The 22247-nt window shown below is 44.6% G+C and overlaps 1 protein-coding gene across 1 annotated transcript in view; it reads right to left on the bottom strand.

Annotated features, from left to right (window-relative positions):
- Window positions 1–21935, bottom strand: part of LOC131841335 (serine/threonine-protein phosphatase 6 regulatory subunit 3) — a 34128-nt gene extending 12193 nt beyond the window's left edge. Inside the window, 13 exon segments of the mRNA XM_059189659.1 lie at window positions 1279–1311; window positions 4372–4567; window positions 5252–5322; window positions 6138–6265; window positions 8556–8833; window positions 10033–10190; window positions 10193–10339; window positions 12273–12955; window positions 14184–14358; window positions 18594–18758; window positions 20012–20285; window positions 21524–21609; window positions 21779–21935. Of these exon segments, the coding sequence (XP_059045642.1) occupies window positions 1279–1311; window positions 4372–4567; window positions 5252–5322; window positions 6138–6265; window positions 8556–8833; window positions 10033–10190; window positions 10193–10339; window positions 12273–12955; window positions 14184–14358; window positions 18594–18758; window positions 20012–20285; window positions 21524–21609; window positions 21779–21838 (2454 nt within the window). The 5' untranslated portion in view covers window positions 21839–21935.
- Between the last annotated feature and the right edge of the window lie 312 nt (window positions 21936–22247).

Genomic DNA, 22247 nt, shown 5'->3' with positions numbered 1-22247 from the left:
CTCAGTCGGGTTGCTAACAGCTTATATTATCACGTGACTCTCCTTGCACCATTCATCATCGACATCAGCCCACTGCGGTCCACAGCTGAACACAGGCCTCATTCTACGCATGCCACTGTGCACGATCTTTAGCTTTTCTCGTCCAGTTTTTGCCCGCAATCCTACTTATGTCCTCACTCCACTTAGATGCTAGCTCCTCCTACGCTACGTTTGCACACCACTCATGCGGTACCATTACAGAGGACCAAGATGTCTTTTTATTTTCGAAATATTTTTAATCTGGTGGCAGCAGCTGTCCATTACAGCTTCACTGAACGATAGGACGCTAGTGCAGATGGCGCTACAAACTAGCGGAAGGACTTATGGAGCGGCTGAAGGCCAACTCCCGCCTGACGGATACGACTTTAGTCTGAGGGCACCACTAGGGGTTCGAACCTCGGCTCAGGCCGTCGTAGTTTAGATCTCTGTTTTAATTGAATAGGGTTATCAATCGTAGTCTCTAGTCTAATTCTAATCAGAGTTTATGTCCGTCTGCTCTTGCCTTTCGACAGCTAAATGCCTAAACGAATATTAATGAAATTTGACATGAAGACAGATTTTATCCAGAGGACGAACATACAAAATACAAGTAATTACGGTCGTATTATCTCTGAGCCAATGAAATAAATATATAGTAACGCGGTTGTGTCTTAACGATATGTAAAAATAAATAGATGAATCATTTATTTGCACTTTTAGTACACATATAGTAAAAAAAACACATACAAAGGTAGACTTTACATATATAACTAACCGGTAAGAAAAAAACTGTAAGCCATAGTGTTATCTGATAACACACGAGTGTACGTAACTGTTTTTGCTGCGCCAGTGCAGATATACGAGTGTTTCTTTTTCCCAACGAGTAAACACTGATTTTCATAGCTATAGTAAGTACAAAGTGTATGTAAAATAACTATTGTAAATCGTAAATGAGTTACTATATTTGTATAAAAATAATTCTATTATTTAAATTATTATTGAAGATCATGTATATGTATATATTTGTATAAATTCACTATTTGTTACTGTACTCTCGTTAATTAATTTCATATTCTCTGTTAACTTTATAATGTGTTATTGCCTTTATACGAATTTTTTTAGAATTGTCTGTTGTTATTAATGGAAATCTGTCAGTGGTTTAGTATGACGTCTATATTGATTTTATTTAAGATATACTTAAATAGCCTTGGTTTTCCTTTAGTAAATAAATAAATAAATATATGTGTTGGACATTCTTACCTCGTATATATTTTCCGACGGGTGACATCCGCCCTGGAAGATGAAATAAAAAAAAATGTTATTTAATTCTTGTTGTAATGTTATGTACACTAGCTTCAGAACAATTATAAAGACCAGTGAACACTTGGCACAGGTAATTTATGGTCATGGATTAATGGTTGCCTCATTTGACTCAATTGACTCATTTGACCATTACAACTTCAACGTTAAAGTCTATCGAGATATATATAATCGAGAACTATTGAGAGATGTGCCGCCCAATAGTTCTCGATTTATAATCATTAATAGTCTTTTTATATACCTTGGTATTGACTACGATTATAGTTAGAGAGGTTGAAGAGTAATCGTCTATCATGGTATGGACTTGTAATGCGTAGGAATGAGGATAATATTTTAAGAAAGGTGTTACATATGAATGTGGATGGTTATAAGGACAGAGGAAGGCCGAAAAAGAGATGGATGGACTGTGTGAAAGATTATATGGTAAATAACGAGATGACTGCGAACAGGGATGAATGGAAGCGAAAAACATATTACGCCGACCACAAATAAATGGGATAAGGAAGAAGCAGATGATGATTGACTTATCTTAAATTAATTTAAAATACATTACATTGATCATCTGAATTGGGTTTGTCTGTTGTGTTAATCCGGCTCGAAGGACCAAAGTATGTGGGGGGGGGTTTAATTCCACAGATCTGTGATAATGATAGTGATTGATGAGGGATTTTGTTAAATAAAACCGCATCAGTTGAACCCTACTCGAACGTTAGTAAGTAGGTTGTCGGTTGTCCATATATCTGGAGATTGTAATAATTTAGCGGTGTGAATAATACTGGTGATAGGAAATACATGTATTAATGTGTGTATTGTCTTTTAAGTATCAGTGACTCGGGGATTATATTTTTAATCAACGGCTGCTACTACACGACGACGTCCTTTCACGCTCCAGCAGCAGCTCGGCCTCCGCCCGGGGCCCGGCGGTGAGTGTGCAGTACGTACGAGCGGCGTGTCTCGCTGCAGCAGCAGGGGCCGCAGCAGCTCGTCGCGGAAGGTCCGCCAGCGGAGCGCCCGGGGCTCCCGCAGCAGCTCGGCCTCCGCCCGGGGCCCGGCGGTGAGTGTGCAGTACGTACGAGCGGCGTGTCTCGCTGCAGCAGCAGGGGCCGCAGCAGCTCGTCGCGGAAGGTCCGCCAGCGGAGCGCCCGGGGCTCCCGCAGCAGCTCGGCCTCCGCCCGGGGCCCGGCGGTGAGTGTGCAGTACGTACGAGCGGCGTGTCTCGCTGCAGCAGCAGGGGCCGCAGCAGCTCGTCGCGGAAGGTCCGCCAGCGGAGCGCCCGGGGCTCCCGCAGCAGCTCGGCCTCCGCCCGGGGCCCGGCGGTGAGTGTGCAGTACGTACGAGCGGCGTGTCTCGCTGCAGCAGCAGGGGCCGCAGCAGCTCGTCGCGGAAGGTCCGCCAGCGGAGCGCCCGGGGCTCCCGCAGCAGCTCGGCCTCCGCCCGGGGCCCGGCGGTGAGTGTGCAGTACGTACGAGCGGCGTGTCTCGCTGCAGCAGCAGGGGCCGCAGCAGCTCGTCGCGGAAGGTCCGCCAGCGGAGCGCCCGGGGCTCCCGCAGCAGCTCGGCCTCCGCCCGGGGCCCGGCGGTGAGTGTGCAGTACGTACGAGCGGCGTGTCTCGCTGCAGCAGCAGGGGCCGCAGCAGCTCGTCGCGGAAGGTCCGCCAGCGGAGCGCCCGGGGCTCCCGCAGCAGCTCGGCCTCCGCCCGGGGCCCGGCGGTGAGTGTGCAGTACGTACGAGCGGCGTGTCTCGCTGCAGCAGCAGGGGCCGCAGCAGCTCGTCGCGGAAGGTCCGCCAGCGGAGCGCCCGGGGCTCCCGCAGCAGCTCGGCCTCCGCCCGGGGCCCGGCGGTGAGTGTGCAGTACGTACGAGCGGCGTGTCTCGCTGCAGCAGCAGGGGCCGCAGCAGCTCGTCGCGGAAGGTCCGCCAGCGGAGCGCCCGGGGCTCCCGCAGCAGCTCGGCCTCCGCCCGGGGCCCGGCGGTGAGTGTGCAGTACGTACGAGCGGCGTGTCTCGCTGCAGCAGCAGGGGCCGCAGCAGCTCGTCGCGGAAGGTCCGCCAGCGGAGCGCCCGGGGCTCCCGCAGCAGCTCGGCCTCCGCCCGGGGCCCGGCGGTGAGTGTGCAGTACGTACGAGCGGCGTGTCTCGCTGCAGCAGCAGGGGCCGCAGCAGCTCGTCGCGGAAGGTCCGCCAGCGGAGCGCCCGGGGCTCCCGCAGCAGCTCGGCCTCCGCCCGGGGCCCGGCGGTGAGTGTGCAGTACGTACGAGCGGCGTGTCTCGCTGCAGCAGCAGGGGCCGCAGCAGCTCGTCGCGGAAGGTCCGCCAGCGGAGCGCCCGGGGCTCCCGCAGCAGCTCGGCCTCCGCCCGGGGCCCGGCGGTGAGTGTGCAGTACGTACGAGCGGCGTGTCTCGCTGCAGCAGCAGGGGCCGCAGCAGCTCGTCGCGGAAGGTCCGCCAGCGGAGCGCCCGGGGCTCCCGCAGCAGCTCGGCCTCCGCCCGGGGCCCGGCGGTGAGTGTGCAGTACGTACGAGCGGCGTGTCTCGCTGCAGCAGCAGGGGCCGCAGCAGCTCGTCGCGGAAGGTCCGCCAGCGGAGCGCCCGGGGCTCCCGCAGCAGCTCGGCCTCCGCCCGGGGCCCGGCGGTGAGTGTGCAGTACGTACGAGCGGCGTGTCTCGCTGCAGCAGCAGGGGCCGCAGCAGCTCGTCGCGGAAGGTCCGCCAGCGGAGCGCCCGGGGCTCCCGCAGCAGCTTCCGCCCGGGGCCCGGCGGTGAGTGTGCAGTACGTACGAGCGGCGTGTCTCGCTGCAGCAGCAGGGGCCGCAGCAGCTCGTCGCGGAAGGTCCGCCAGCGGAGCGCCCGGGGCTCCCGCAGCAGCTCGGCCTCCGCCCGGGGCCCGGCGGTGAGTGTGCAGTACGTACGAGCGGCGTGTCTCGCTGCAGCAGCAGGGGCCGCAGCAGCTCGTCGCGGAAGGTCCGCCAGCGGAGCGCCCGGGGCTCCCGCAGCAGCTCGGCCTCCGCCCGGGGCCCGGCGGTGAGTGTGCAGTACGTACGAGCGGCGTGTCTCGCTGCAGCAGCAGGGGCCGCAGCAGCTCGTCGCGGAAGGTCCGCCAGCGGAGCGCCCGGGGCTCCCGCAGCAGCTCGGCCTCCGCCCGGGGCCCGGCGGCCTGCAGGGCTCGCTCCACCCTCTCCAGCGCCAGCAGTGCGTACCCCGTGTTGGCGGCTCGCACCCTGCGGCACCACACACCGCTCGCTACATTACACACTCTCTAGCACGTGTACAATACAAACATTTTTTAATTTAATTCAAATAAACTTAATATAAGCACTTTTGAATAGTAATATTTTTATTCTACCGCTTAGTAGCTCAGTGCCCTCAGACTAGTCGTATCCATCAGTCTGGCCGTCAGCCGCTCCATGGGGTTTTTCAAGAAGGGTGTATTAAGGTTTCTTAAGGGTCGGCAACGCGCACGTAAGGAAGTCAGTAGGCTACGGTAAACATTTACCATCAGATGGGTCGTATGCTTGTTTACCACTAGAGTAGTATAAAAAAAATGCTTCCGTTGATTTGTAGTGCCCCGATGAAGCTGTAACGGCCAGATGCGGCCAACAGCATTAGAATAGACCGAAGAAAAATATGCTTTCAAATATTGTTCGGGTTGTACCGAAACTATAAAGATTCTGATAGGTAAAACTGATAAATGATACTGATAGAAACTTGATTAAAACTGTATATTGAAACTTAAAATATAACTGATTAATGACTGTAATGAGTACGCGCGGCGTCCTTGATGACCGAGTGCGAACTGATTTTAATGAAATGTGAAATGTAAAATAAAATGTTAATGTTGCGAAATAATGTACGATGCTAGCTCATACAAATATATTAATTAGATCGGTGTCTCATAAAACATACAACATTTTAATACTCACTGATCCGCGTCAGTTTTCTTCTCTTCAAACAAATCCATCAGTCGATTTAACAGATCACACTCAACTAGGAGCTGGAAATAAATTATATTTTAATTAAGATACCATTACATTTTTACTTCTTTTTTATATAATCTATACCCAAATGTCGGCATCGATCGCGGAAGCACACGGCTTTACTTCTGTTGGTTGCGGGTTCGATTCCTCGCACAGCGCAAACATTTGCATTTATGAGTCTGATGTTTGGGTCAGTTGGGTTTTTCTATATATATTACATAGGTATTTACAAAAATATATCTATGTATTTATATCAGTTGTCTAGCACCCATAACAGAAGCTTTGCTTAGCTTGGGACTAGATGGCGCTATGTGAATTGTCGAAGCATCGTCCGCGTGGAATTTAACTTCATTTTTTCTAAAATATGAGAAATTTTCTAAGATAAAAGTAGCCTAAGTTACTTTTTATTACATCAGCTACCTTCCAAAAAAAGTCCCGTCAAAATTGGTCTTTCAGAGATTTCAGTGATTAACCGGAACAAACAGACCGACAGATTGACAGACAAAAATTGTAAAAGAAAATATTTTGGTGTATGTAGGGTACTTATTTATATTCATATCTATGTAAATAGTAAAAAAAAGTTATTTCAATATTACAAACAGACACTCCAATTTTATTTGTATGTATAGATAGTATTTTGATTTATTTTTTACATTTTTTATTATAATTTAAGTGATATAATAATTTACGTGCTGCTATCAGCATCATCATTGCTGTATTGTCATAATTATGTGATATGATACATGTTGTTTTATTCTAATTGTACTATGAGCACGTACTTGTAGTATGAGATATTTCTAGTGAGTACTTGTGTTGTAATACTTGTACTGACATGTTTCATGTAGCTGTCTCTGTAGGGCTCGTTTGCGAGCGCGTTGGCCACCAGCGCGAACACCTGCGCGTGCAGGAAGTTGTTTTGTGGGTACGAGAAGAACATGTCCACCAGCACGCCCGCCGTGCCTGTAACGAGCATCATCATCATCATCATCATCATAAACGTCATCGTCATCACCAAAAACATTATTATCATATCTAGGCGGTGTATCTGCACGCGCGCCAGCCCCACGGGGGACCCGGGGCCCCGGGGGGACGGGAGGAGGAGCACTCACCGAGCGTGAGCAGGGCGGTGTGCACGTCGGCCACGTCGGAGAGCACCAGGTGCGCCAGCAGCGCCGCCGCCTGCACGCGCGCCAGCCCCACGGGGGACCCGGGGCCCCGGGGGGACGGGAGGAGGAGCACTCACCGAGCGTGAGCAGGGCGGTGTGCACGTCGGCCACGTCGGAGAGCACCAGGTGCGCCAGCAGCGCCGCCGCCTGCACGCGCGCCAGCCCCACGGGGGACCCGGGGCCCCGGGGGGACGGGAGGAGGAGCACTCACCGAGCGTGAGCAGGGCGGTGTGCACGTCGGCCACGTCGGAGAGCACCAGGTGCGCCAGCAGCGCCGCCGCCTGCACGCGCGCCAGCCCCACGGGGGACCCGGGGCCCCGGGGGGACGGGAGGAGGAGCACTCACCGAGCGTGAGCAGGGCGGTGTGCACGTCGGCCACGTCGGAGAGCACCAGGTGCGCCAGCAGCGCCGCCGCCTGCACGCGCGCCAGCCCCACGGGGACCCGGGGCCCCGGGGGACGGGAGGAGGAGCACTCACCGAGCGTGAGCAGGGCGGTGTGCACGTCGGCCACGTCGGAGAGCACCAGGTGCGCCAGCAGCGCCGCCGCCTGCACGCGCGCCAGCCCCACGGGGGACCCGGGGCCCCGGGGGGACGGGAGGAGGAGCACTCACCGAGCGTGAGCAGGGCGGTGTGCACGTCGGCCACGTCGGAGAGCACCAGGTGCGCCAGCAGCGCCGCCGCCTGCACGCGCGCCAGCCCCACGGGGGACCCGGGGCCCCGGGGGGACGGGAGGAGGAGCACTCACCGAGCGTGAGCAGGGCGGTGTGCACGTCGGCCACGTCGGAGAGCACCAGGTGCGCCAGCAGCGCCGCCGCCTGCACGCGCGCCAGCCCCACGGGGGACCCGGGGCCCCGGGGGGACGGGAGGAGGAGCACTCACCGAGCGTGAGCAGGGCGGTGTGCACGTTCGGCCACGTCGGAGAGCACCAGGTGCGCCAGCAGCGCCGCCGCCTGCACGCGCGCCAGCCCCACGGGGGACCCGGGGCCCCGGGGGACGGGAGGAGGAGCACTCACCGAGCGTGAGCAGGGCGGTGTGCACGTCGGCCACGTCGGAGAGCACCAGGTGCGCCAGCAGCGCCGCCGCCTGCACGCGCGCCAGCCCCACGGGGGACCCGGGGCCCCGGGGGGACGGGAGGAGGAGCACTCACCGAGCGTGAGCAGGGCGGTGTGCACGTCGGCCACGTCGGAGAGCACCAGGTGCGCCAGCAGCGCCGCCGCCTGCACGCGCGCCAGCCCCACGGGGGACCCGGGGCCCCGGGGGGACGGGAGGAGGAGCACTCACCGAGCGTGAGCAGGGCGGTGTGCACGTCGGCCACGTCGGAGAGCACCAGGTGCGCCAGCAGCGCCGCCGCCTGCACGCGCGCCAGCCCCACGGGGGACCCGGGGCCCCGGGGGGACGGGAGGAGGAGCACTCACCGAGCGTGAGCAGGGCGGTGTGCACGTCGGCCACGTCGGAGAGCACCAGGTGCGCCAGCAGCGCCGCCGCCTGCACGCGCGCCAGCCCCACGGGGGACCCGGGGCCCCGGGGGGACGGGAGGAGGAGCACTCACCGAGCGTGAGCAGGGCGGTGTGCACGTCGGCCACGTCGGAGAGCACCAGGTGCGCCAGCAGCGCCGCCGCCTGCACGCGCGCCAGCCCCACGGGGGACCCGGGGCCCCGGGGGGACGGGAGGAGGAGCACTCACCGAGCGTGAGCAGGGCGGTGTGCACGTCGGCCACGTCGGAGAGCACCAGGTGCGCCAGCAGCGCCGCCGCCTGCACGCGCGCCAGCCCCACGGGGGACCCGGGGCCCCGGGGGGACGGGAGGAGGAGCACTCACCGAGCGTGAGCAGGGCGGTGTGCACGTCGGCCACGTCGGAGAGCACCAGGTGCGCCAGCAGCGCCGCCGCCTGCACGCGCGCCAGCCCCACGGGGGACCCGGGGCCCCGGGGGGACGGGAGGAGGAGCACTCACCGAGCGTGAGCAGGGCGGTGTGCACGTCGGCCACGTCGGAGAGCACCAGGTGCGCCAGCAGCGCCGCCGCCTGCACGCGCGCCAGCCCCACGGGGGACCCGGGGCCCCGGGGGACGGGAGGAGGAGCACTCACCGAGCGTGAGCAGGGCGGTGTGCACGTCGGCCACGTCGGAGAGCACCAGGTGCGCCAGCAGCGCCGCCGCCTGCACGCGCGCCAGCCCCACGGGCCGCGCCCGGCCCGCGCCCGGGGCCCCGGGGGGGCCCGCGCCCGGGGCCCCGGGGGGCGCCGCGCCCGGGGGCCCCGCCGGCTCCTGCAGCAGCGCCTGGTGCAGCAGCGGCAGGTGCGGCGCCAGCGCGGCCTCCACTCCACGCCGCGACTCCTCGCACGCCGCCTCGTCCTCGCCCCCCCTGCGGGCGGGGAACAGAGAGAAGTCTGGTCATTTGATGAAAGTATCAATCATTAGTTTGTGTAAAGATGCTAGCAATTCTGAAGTGTCATGATGTGATTTTACTCTCGTATTTACAGTAAAGTAATTAATAATAATGATTCAAAATAACTATCACTGCAAAATTTCGTTTCAAACTTACTATTTTATGAATAATAAATTCATACTATATCATATTTTGTTATTTACATACTAAATAACAAAATAAATATTTAAATACAAATAAACATTCTAACAAATAGATTATTATAGCTGATGCTAATAAGGAAATTGCTGATGAGGAGCACGGCCTTGTACTTTGTGCCCGTACATCGGAAATGACGAGTCAGCGCTCCATATCTTCGTTGCGCCACCGCGCTAGGCAACTGTTGACTAGACACCGTAGTGTAATGTTTCCGCGGCTCAATCTTTGTGAATTCAATTCAATTCGGTACCAACTTCATCTGAATATAGTTGTAGTTATATTTTAATTTGCAATATTTTATTTTTAATTAAATATATTAAAATAATTTCGGTTTTTTTTAACTCCCGAGTTAGATACAAAAAAATGTAAGAAACAAATAATTGTTCATACTAGACTATACATACAGATTTTCTATAAATATTTCAATATATTTTGTAGTAATTTTTTTATTCTAATTGTTCTGTGTGTATGTATGTATGTATGTATGTGTAAATATATGTATGTATATGAGTGTGTGTGTGCATATATCTTATATACAAAATTCTCGTGTCACAGTTTTCGTTCCCATACTTCTCCAAAACGGCTTGACCGATTCTCATGAAATTTTGTGAGCGTATGTGTATTGAGTAGGTCTGAGAATCGGTCAACATCTATTTTTCATCCCCCTAAATGTTAGGGGTAGTCCAACCCTAAATTTTTTTTTTATTTTAAGGCAAAACAACATTTGCCGGGACAGCTAGTATCTATATATACATATAAATGTTTTTCTTTCTTCTTTTTAATATATATAAGAGACAAACATTCAAACAAATAAACCGTTTATACTATACATATAGATTATCTATTCATCATCATCATCATTATCGATCATCGATCTCTATATTGAAAGTATGAACTGAAGATCGGAGTAAACTGATATAGGAACGCCAACACATAATATGTAGCGCGACATGCGCGGTACTGACAGATGGTGGTCGGTGTGCAGGAGCGCGAGCAGCAGCCTGCAGCCGTGCACGAGCGCCCTGTCCCTGGCGGGCGGCGGGCTGGTGAACATGGCCTGCAGCAGCAGCCGCACCCTGCCGCCGCCGCGCAGCCTGGCCGCCAGCGCGGCGCCGCACCGCGACCGCCCGCACCGCCCGCCTCCGCCGCGCACCCCGACACCACCACCTCGCACAGCAGCGCCGCCGCGTTGGCCGCCGCCACCGCCGCCCGCGCCCCCGCCCCGGCCCCGGCCCCGGCCCCCGCCCGGGGGCCGCTCCGAGCCAGCCGTGCCGTTGCTATTCGAGTCTGTACAGAACAGTACCAACCGCGTGTATAACGCGTACTACAAATAATGTTTATTCAATTAAACTCTGTACGAGCATTATTCATATTTTGATTCTACTACTCATTCGGAATGCAGATTCATCACAAAAAGAATGAGCAAGAAACTTGTGTGTTGCTCTTTTAAATAGACGTTTTTTTTTTTATATATGTACAATAATCTATAGAAATACGGTGCATTACTATAGATGTATATATATTTAATATAATAATATAAGACTCATAACTGTACAATTAATTCAAATTTAATTTAATTCAAATTCGAAATATCTTTATTCATGTAGGTCTATTACAGACTCTTATGATATGTCAAATCTACCGTCAGTTCGGAATGATTTCGAAATGAGAAGAACTGACAAGAAACTCAGCTCGTATTCTTTTCAAATATATGTTGTACATCACATTAGTAAAACTGTTTACCCGTCTTTGTTTTTGACGGACATTTACTCCTTAGTGAAATATCAGCCATTTTTCAATGGTAATAATTAAAGGAAGCATCAAAACACGCACCTTCAATCATGCACTCAATATCAGCGAGCGCGGTCTTTCCGGTTAGTGCTGAAATGACTAGCAGCACCGAAAGCTACGTGTATCTACACGTTAGGCAACTTATGTAAATATTAAGTATCTTTTAAAAAAGACAATACAATGATACACTACACATAAAAACTGTGAAAATATGTGTATAAGAATATATAATTGTATTCCTGAGACACTGGAGATGAATAAAATATTATTTACTAGCTACTCGCCCCGGCTGCGCACGGGTGTACATGTATTATATATATAAATCTTCCTCTTGAATCACTCTATCTATTAAAAAAAACCGCTTCAAAATTCGTGTGTAGTTTTAAAGATTTAAGCATACATAAGGACGGACGGACAGCGACAGCGACTTTGTTATATACTATGTAATGATAATGAAGAAGACATTTCGAGAATGGTTCAGATTAAGGAATTTTACCGTTTAAATGATTTATTTGACAATATATAATTATTGACTGGAGAGATCCTATTATTTTCCTTTTTTTCCTTTTTTTTTCTCTTCTTTTATACATTTAAAAGAAGGTAATACTCACCTACACGGGCCTTAGCCAAGTGTGGGAGAGGTTGTGCTGGGTGAAGATATTGTTGAGGAGGTTAAGAATTTTCTGGTTATGCGACAGGTATTTAATATTGTGGCTTTCTGTAGGAGATATGTTTTGGATGGATGAATGTTTAATGTGTCTGCAAACATTTATTTTGAAGTTATTATTATTATTATTATTACATATATATATATTTATTATATCTCCCTTTTTACGGGGGTAATATAGTCAAACACGCGGGCCTTAGCCAAGCATGGATGAGTTATGTGATGAAGATAGAAATTTTCTGACTATTCGGCATGTGTTTAGTATGACGGCTTTTTGTAATAGGTCTATTGTAGAGGAGGGGATGTGCAACGTGTCTAGGTGTTTGTTCAGACTTTTTGGTATAACTCCTGTGGATGACAAAACTATGGGTACTATGTGGATGGTGTGTGCTTTCCATTGTTTTTTTAATTCTATTGCTAGATCTGTGTACTTTGTTAGTTTTTCATTGACTGTGACTATTATTATTATTATTATTCTTTTTTTCTCTTCTTTTATGGATTTAAAAGAAGGTAATACTACCTACACGGGCCTTAGCCAAGTGTGGGAGAGGTTGTGCTGGGTGAAGATATTGTTGAGGAGGATAAGAATTTTCGGGTTATGCGACAGGTATTTAATATTGTGGCTTTCTGTAGGAGATATGTTTTGGATGGATGAATGTTTAATGTTTGCAGACTATTTTGAAGTGTTTTGGGTACAATACCGGTAGAGGAAAGTACAATGGGTACAGTGTGTACAGTATCAGCTCGCCATTGTGTTCTTACCTCTATTGCAAGATCCTGATATTTTGAGACTTTATCTGAAATGGTAGATTGTATGTTGTGTGTGTTAGGTACAGCTATATCTATAAGATATACTGTGTTAGAGTTTTTGTCATGTAATGTGATATCTGGCCTATTGAAGTGTACTGTCTTGTCTGTGAGAATGGTCCTATCCCAGTATAGTTTACAATTGTGATTTTCTAGAACGGTTTCGGGTCTGTATTTATAGTAAGGCTGTTTACTTTGTATAAACTGATATCTGTGGGCTAGTTCTTGATGAATTATGGAAGCTATTTGGTCGTGCCTGTGTTTATAATCAGTTTGAGCAATATTTTTGCAAGACCCGGTTATATGTTGAATAGTTTCAGTTGCACTGTTGCATTGTCTGCATGTGTCATTAGATTGATTAGGGTCTCGTATAATATGTTTTCTGTAATTACGGGTTGGTATTACTTCATCTTGTATTGCAAGCATGAAACCTTCAGTCTCAGGAAATAGTTCACCTCTCCTTAGCCATTCGTTCGATTTATGTTTGTCGACGTGAGGCTCACAAAGGTAGGTTCGATATCTCCCATGCAATGACTTTACGGCCCATGCTGCAATTTTCTGCTGTATATTGTTGAGTTGTTCATTATTCTGAGTCTGTCTGCTGTGCAGATTGAGTGGAGTGAGTTTTTTATCCATTTCTGTGGCATATCTATGAACAATTGACTCTTGTGATTTAGTGTGAAAGTAGTGTCTGAGTGCAGTTATCTGTTTGTTGTGTAGATTTTGTATATCTATTAATCCTCTTCCTCCTTCATGTCGTGGTAGTGAAAGTCTCTGAATACATGATTTGGGGTGGTGTTTTCTGTGTTTAGTAAGGTGGGTACTTAAAATGCGTTGTAAGGTTTTTAAATCTGTTTGTGACCAATTTATAATCCCGAACGAATATGTAAGTATTGGGATAGCAAAGGTATTGATGGCTTTTATGGTGTTTCTGGAGTTGAGTTGAGTTTTTAGTATTAAGTTAAGGCGGTATTTAAATTTATTTTTCAGATCAATTTTAGTTATTTTTTGATGAATTTGTCTGGATTGATGAAATCCTAGGTACTTGTAGGTGCTAGCTTCATCCATCGGTTCAATCAGTATTATTATTATTATTATTATTATTATTATTCCTCTCTGTATATGTTAATTATGTATAATTTTTAAACAAAATTATTTTGCATGCCATTACTACGGCAAAACACATAACACTATGTTTTAATTATCATCTTTTGTACTGTTTTTGAACAAATACATTATTATTACCATTATTATTAATAGGTCTTTTATGGGAATAAAAAAAATTACAATAAGATACCAAAGGATATACTGGAATTACACTTTAATAAATTCAAAATATCTGTTAAATCATATTTACTGAGCAAAACCTATTACACACTAAACGATTACTTGAATGACGAGTGTGCATGGCAATAGTTGTTCATGCACTGGATTTTCATTTAATGTTAGACATAGACACCTATATAAATATACATTGTAAATAAACTGGCTTTAAAAAACAAGTAATTCAATTGAGTTTCTTGCCAGTTCTTCTAAATTGGATCTATATACTGAACTGGACGGTAGGGAAAAATTATAATATAAAAAATTTGACGTTCATATGCGGCTAAAATGTCGTACATGAATAACTGATTTTTATATTAACAGATATCTCGTTTGGGGAATATAGTCCTCGAGGAGCGACCACGGACCGGAAGACACAGCGTGAGAAGGCCTCCAGCAAAGTGGACCGACGATCTGGTCAAGATCTCTGGAAGGCATTGGATGCGAGCAGTGCAAGACCGATCGTCGTGGAGATCTTTGGGGGAGGCCTTTGACCAGCAGTGGACGTCTTCCGAGCTGAGATGATGAACAGATATCTCATACCTTGATCACGATTGCTGTCTACCTCCTGCTGCGTGTTCTCCGCGTGGTTGGAGACCTCGGTCTTCTCGCTGGCGTCCCGCTCACCCTTCTCCTCGCCCCGGTCGATTTCCTCTGGCACGTACGTCCCGCAGACTATGTGGATCAGGCACTCGAGGAACTGGTGCTCGTCTAACCACTGACCATAAACAATAATACGTTATTTTTTTACTGAAATGGCAAACAGATTGACTATATATTGATATTATACAGTATTTGGAAACAAAAAGATACTAATATTTAACTACAATATAACTGGCCCTTATTTTTCCTAACCATCTATATTGTGGGCTACCTTTTAGAAGTAATCTATACTTCCTTCGTAATCTATACATATCAATGAAATTGGAGTGTCTGTTTGTAATATTGAAATAACCGTGTTTTACTACATGCATATTAATATAAATACGGTACATACACCAAAATAACATTTTTTACCATTTTTGTCTATCCGTCTGTTCCGGGGCAATCTCTGAAATGGCTGAACCGATTTTGATGGGGCTTTTTTGGGCAGGTAGCTGATGTAATAAGGAGTAACTTAGGCTACTTATTTTAGAAAAATAAAGTTAAATTCCACGCGGACGAAGTCGCGGGAACAGCTAGTCTAAATATAAAGACATTTTACTGTTGGTTTGTTTTCATAGTATAGCGCAATACCAGGGAAATTACAAGTGGGCCTTTTATACAAGGAATGAGCCCTTTTCTTGAAAATTTCGATATCATATTCAAATTCAAATTAAAAAAAATCTTTATTCATGTAGGTCTATTACAGACTCTTATGATATGTCAAATCTACGGTCAGTTCGGAATGATATCGAGATGAGAAGAACTGACCAGAAACTCAAACAAATAATAGTGAAACATGTTTATAATAATACACAGTCATTAAAATTCAAAAAGAGAACAGAGTTATTCATATGCTATCGACATTTTAGCCGCTTATGAACGTCAAAAAATTTAATCATAATGTTCACAACCAGTTCGATATAGATCAGACCAGTCCCCACAAGAAACTCAATAGAATTACTTTTTTTTTTAAAGCCAGTTTATTTACAATGTATTTTTATATGAGCCAGCCATCATTGCACTCAACCATATTTGAGGGGGCACATCGAGCCGGCCCAACACGCCGCCACAAGTTTGAACTTTACAGCGAGCATGTTTGTTTCAGGTTATTCCACAACGTCAATTATATTATTTACAGCATAGGCTGTACCGATCACAGTTTTCACCCATTACAATATTAAATTTATATATCGTATTTTAATGAACAAGGAACATTCCGATGGCTAATAAACAATAAAATTAAGTATTCCATTCGAACGGGGTCAGTGGGGCTTCTCGGATTTATAACAATAGACAGAAAGGACGAAGACCTGTTAATGTACATATGTTTTTAAATTCAATACTCATTAATCATAGGTGATATGTTTATGTGTGTGTGAGTAACACATCACATAGATGTGTGAATCATGTTCGGTACAGATCGTAATTAGCGCAGTGAATAATACACATAGACCGAGAGCTCACCACACATTAAAGTACTCTGGACAATTAACACAGCGCCATCTAGTCCCACGGTGAGCAGAGCTTGTGTTATGGGTACTAAACAACTGATATAAGTACTTTAAAAAAAATATAGTAAACATCCGGGCCGAAGCAAACAATCGTAATCATGAATACAATTTATAAAATACGTGTATTTACATAAGTTAATTTATTAGAATAGAAAATTATGGACATATGTGAAATAGATATATTTCCTATTATAAATATTCAAACTAGCGACTGGTAGCGAAATTGAACGGTGACAATCGGAAGTAAAACGATATATTTAACTGCTAGACCGTTGGTCTAGCCGTTTAGCACATCTATCAAAGGTCATATTCTTCAAGGACTTCGCACGGGTGTACATGTATTATATATATATAAACCTTCCTCTTGAATCACTATATCTATTTAAAAAACCGCTTCAAAATCCGTTGCGTAGTTTTAAAGATTTAAGCATACATAGGGACGAACAGACAGCGAACGCGATTTTGTTTTATACTAGTTGTTCCCGTAACTTCGTCCGCGTGGAATTTAACTTTATTTTTCTATAATTAACGTAGCCTAAGTTACTCTTTATACATCAGCTACCTGCCAATAAAAGTCCTGTCAAAATCGGTTCAGCCATTTTAGAGATTAGCCGCAACAAGCAAACCTACAGACAGAAAAATTGTAAAAAGTGTTTTTTTGGTATATGTACCGTATTTATATTCCTATGCATGTAGTAAAAAACGGTTATTTCAATATTACAAACTGACACTCCAATTTTATTCATATGTACCTATAGATGTATAGGTGATTCTCTTTATTGACAGTCTCTTGGACTATAGAGGCCTGTTTCTAATTGTAAAGTATTTGCATATCAAACAATGATAAGTATAACAATTACAAACAATATGTACGTCACACTACATTTACAAAATTAAACAAATAAAATCAAATATAATTATTCTGCTTTTATAATATAGACGAATACCTTTCACAAACGATGAAAAAGTGACTAAAACTAATAAATTAATTAATTATAGTAATACTAGCTGTCCCGGCAAACCTTAAAATAAAATAAAAATTAGGGGTGGACTACCCCTAACATTTAGGGGGATGAAAAATAGATGGTGGCCGATTCTCAGACCTACTCAATACGCTCACAAAATTTCATGAAAATCGGTCAAGCCGTTTCGGAGGAGTATGGGAACGAAAACTGTGACACGAGAATTTTATATATAAGATAAGCTACTCGCCCCGGCTTCACACGAGTGTACATGTATTATATATATATATAAACATTCATCTAGAATCGTAGTTTAAAAGTTGCGTAGTTTTAAAGATTAAAGCATACTCAGAGATGATCAGATAGCGACAGCGATTTTGTAATGATTAAAAAATAATTTAGAAGAATTTTAGAGAATTTTATATATAAGATATGTATGTAATGATAAGGATAATGGATGTAAAGTGAGGGGACGCCCTAAGAAAAGATGGATGGATTGTGTGAAAGATGATGTGAATAAAAGAAGAGTATGTTCAGATATGACGACCGATAGAGAGCAGTGGAAGAGAATGACAAATAATGGGATAAAGGCAAGGCAATGAATGAATGAATGTATGTAACGATAAGAATGTATAATGATAATATTTCAATTAACAATTGTCTATTGCACGTCAGAAATTACTAAATGTGCGAACAATCTATATTAATAATTTCGTCAAGCGGTACGGTAGACTCGAACGAAACCTTATGTGAATAACAAAACATAAAAAATATTGATTTCGAGTCGACAACATATATCCGCAAAATTCGGATTATGGAGTATTTCGATAAATTCTAATGACACTGACAAACAAACCGCAGTCGCCATCTTTTCATTTCACTAGCATTTTCTTCGGTCGTTGACGTTTCGCGAAAATATTGTTTTTGACACTTTTTTATGATAAAAGAGTATGTGTTTTTTCTTTAAACCTGAAATTGGCCGGTTGCGAGACATTTTGGCAATTTTTTTTTATTAATTTGTTTACGGCTCTGGATATAAGTTCTTTTTACTTAAAGTTTTACAAAAAAATAAAAATTATTTGTATAAAAACTTTTGCCCTTTTTATTTACTATATTTATTAAACACAATGAACGAAGCTTTACAAATCTATGCCTTGCTTACTTTTAATATTCCATGAGAGCCGATGACTACAGAAATATCTACCCACATTTCACCCGAGCGACGCCGGTTTTTCATCTAGTATAATAAAATTCAGAATACCAAATCCAATGTACCACATTTTATGCAATAATATTTCATTTCATTTCATGTAGGGCATTTTAGCGCTTTTGAGCATCAAGCTTTTGTATTAATATTTTTTCCCTACCGTCCACTTCAGTATACAGTTTCAATTGAGATGAACTGCCAAGAAACTCAACGGAATACCACGAATTGTAGTTAGTTGTTGTAGCTAAAAACAAAAATGGTGTATATATAAAACTAGCTTTTGCCCGCGGCTTCGCTCGCGTTAATTTATCCAATTGGAATTTATCAAAATCCTTTCTTAGGGGATGCTTACGTCATAGTAGCTTTATGCATGCAAAGTCTCAGCCCGATCGGTTTAAAATTGACAAAGTTTCATATAAATTTCATCCCTTTGAGGGTAGAATTAATCAAAATCCTTTCTTAGCTGATGCCTACGTCGTAACATCTACCTGCATGCCAAATGTCAGCCCGATCCGTCCAGTGGTTTGGGCTGTGCGTTGATAGATCACTACGTCAGTCACCTTTGAGTTATATATATATTTAAACAGTCCCTTCGCACGAGAGCTGAAATGACATGGTAATGACTGACCTCCATGATGATTTTGTTGAAGAGATCGTCGAGTCTGATGAAGTACTTGAAGGTGTCCGCGATGGCCGAGGTGGATATGTGCCGCAGCAGGTTGGGCAGGAAGTCGCGCCTGGACTTGAAGAAGTCCAACACCCGCAGGCACACGATGTGGTACAGGTACCAATCCTGCACACAGGGCCGATGGAATTAATAATAATAATAATCTCAGGACAATTCACACAGCGCCATCTAGATTCTGCCAAGTTAAGCTATCTAAAGGGGAGATGAGAATTTTTGGATAAAAATAGTAATAATAATAATAATAATCTCAGGACAATTCACACAGTTCTAGACCCGAGTTAAGCTATCTAGATAACTGATACATACAAGTACATATATAATTTTTTTTTTTCGTAAATACATACATAATATACATAGAAAACACCCAGACCGATACAAACAATCATGGATACAAATGTTTGTACAAAAAACCCACGACCATCGGACGTAAAGCGGTTCATTAATAGGAATTAATTACATTAGCCCCGGCTTTTTTATTGTACATACCTTCCATCAGCCTATGAATATAAATATACATAGGTGGACATACACGACAGCAAATAACAATTTTTGTCTGTCTGTCTGTTTGTCTGGATTGTTTGCAGTTTTTAATATAATTATGGTATATACACCAAAATAACAATTTTTGTCTGCCTGTCTGTTTGTTGCGGTTAATCTCTGAAATGGCTGGGCCGATTTTGACGGGACTTTTATTGGCAGGTAGCTGATGTGATAAGGATAACTATAGACTACTTTTATTTTAGAAAAAAGTTAAAATCCACGCGGACGGATTCGCGGGCACAGCTAGTCTTAAATAAATAAATATTTCTTCATGTGGCAACACATGTTCTATCACTACTATTCAAAGATATCTCAAACCATATTAATTCTGTAAAATATTAGTCAGATATCACGTGTATGTTTGTTTGTGTTCCCATAATCTATTTTGCGGCTTGTGTTGCTGGACACTGTATCTGGTTGGTACAGCTCTGTGCTAGATGATGTGTTAATATTAGATAACCACACAAGGGTTAAGAATGTGAACTATAATGCACCAGCAAATATATTAACTGACTAGCTGTTCCCGCGACTTCGTCCGCGTGGAATTTAACTTTATTTGTCTAAAGTAAAAGTAACCTAAGTTACTCCTTAATACATCAGCTACCTGCCGAAAAAAGTCCCGTCAAAATCGAACCAGCCATTTCAGAGATTAGCCGGAACAAACAGACAGACAGACAAAAATTGTAAAAAATATTATTTTGGTGTATGTACCGTATTTATATTCATATGCATGTAGTAAAAAACGGTTATTTCAATATTAAAAACAGACACTTCAATTTTATTTATATGTATAGATAATTTAAATAAATAAAGCTAACCTGTTTTGGACTGCGTTCCAACAGCATTTCTACTGTTTTACTGAAGTATGAGGCGAGTAGCGGATTTAGTGGTGGATCCCTGTTGAGGAAATCACAGAGCCGGTTCATCTGCGTGACATCCAGCGACAGCCGGTCGCTGAGCATGGACAGGTGGCTGGTGAGCACCTCGCACGCTATGCTCGCGTGCCGGTACTGCGACGTCAGGTCCACACTGTTGGGGGGCTCCTCTGTGATCAGCGTTATCAGTTCCGCCAGAATCTCTGGCTTTGTGAGGCTGCAACAAATTGAATTGTTTTTAATAACAGTGGATACAAGTGATTGCATTAAACTGAAATAAGTCACAGCAACCGTGAAGCCTGTGAAGACACCAAGAGACTTCTGCGCTTCTGGGAGGAGATGGCTGGTTCCTTTAGTAGCTTAACTCTACATGCACAACGGGCCAGATGAGAGGCCAATTGCGGAAAATGAAGTCCAACTTACATTACATTACATTACAAGCCACATCAACAAATCACACTGTTTCTCAAACCATGACATTGGCAAAATCATCGTTCAAAGTTCGTTCGTTTTCATAGAAAAACTTTAACTCCATAGCACTGACAATATTATCTGATTACACTAATAATGAGTGCGTAGCGATTTCTATGTTGATTATCGCATGCCTCTTACTTGTTATACTGTAATTATTTATATAAAAAACATCTATTAAAAAGAGCAACACACAAGTTTCTCGCTCATTCTTCTTGTGATGAATCTGCATTCCGAATGAGTGGTAGAATCAAAATATGACTATTCAAAAGTGCTTGTAATGAGTTTATTTGAATAAAGATTATTTCTATTTCTATTTATAAGCACTTTCGAATAGTCAAGTTTTTTTATTCTACTTATGCTTATTCGGAATGCAGATTCATCACAAGAAGAATAAGCAAGAAACTTGTGTGTTGCTCTTTTAAATAAATATTGATTTACTTATATTTAATTAACAACATTATATGAGCAGCTCGGGAATGGAATGGACTAGTTGTGATCAGGTTTCTAATACTAATGCTCTTAACACCACATAATCTGATTATAGCTGGAAGATATGATTGCATACAGAAGGAGAGAATACCAAGAAAATACTGTAACATGGGTACCAAATTGCAGGCTCAACTACCATATGATAGGCTTAGAAATTTGACATATATAGAAAGAACAAAAAATTGCTTCATCATGGGTAACGAGTTGATCAGTCTATTACCCCATCAAAGGGAGATATATAATATATAAATAATAATAATAAATAAAAGCAATGTAAAGTGTAACAACTTTCAACCATTGACTAGAGATTCTATAATATACAAGAGATACATTGTTTTTTCCAAATTATGAATGCAAATCAGTACTTACCAACAAATCTTACACAATCTGATAACAAAGAGCTGATGATGATAAAGCAGATATATGTATGTATGTACCTTTTAATATTGTATAATTGAATATATTTATTTCCTGATATTGGCTATTACTTACAACTGCATCAAATTTTTGTTATCAGCTTTACATTCTTGTAGAATATCATCCGCCTCCAGCACCTGAGTCAATGATAGTGATGCATTCTGAAACAAAAACAATATATCACATTTACAGACATTACATGCCGCAGTTGATGTCGGACTCCGGCTATGACAGTCGATAACAATGAGTTAATATATAACATATCACGAGGAAACATAATATATAACAAATCAACCACTCCTAACCACGAATTTTGAAGAAAATACGCACCTCTTCTTTGAGAAGAAAGTTTAGACCCCTTACTACAATATAATTTCCACTCCAAAACATAATTAAAATTAATAAGTACAAGGTGTTAAATTACTCTAAATCCATAGAAAACTTGTAATTTTGCAGATTTTAGCGTTTCTACGATAAAAAATGCAACGATCCGTTTTCTTTTTTGACAGGCGAATAACAATGTTGCTAGGTTAAAAAAATATTTTTCTATTTTTTTTTCCTTTTGGCAGTGGGTTCGTGTTGCCCAATATGCCACTTACAATAGACGGGAAATGGGTAAATAGAAACGAATAAGAATTTAAAAAAGGATTTAGTGATCATGAACTATAAATCTGTACTATTATTATTTATAAATAAAATTATTGAATAATTTATAGAGATGTTAAACCATTTTCTACCAGAAACAAATCTGCGTAAAGCAAAACTATAATTAGAGTTTTAAAATTAAAACTTGCAATTC

This window comes from Achroia grisella, unplaced genomic scaffold (assembly GCF_030625045.1).
Source record: "Achroia grisella isolate CSIRO2021 unplaced genomic scaffold, CSIRO_AGI_Agris_v1 utg1581, whole genome shotgun sequence".
In the NCBI taxonomy this organism is placed as follows: Eukaryota; Metazoa; Arthropoda; class Insecta; order Lepidoptera; family Pyralidae; genus Achroia; species Achroia grisella.
This window is presented reverse-complemented; position numbering and strand designations above follow the sequence as displayed.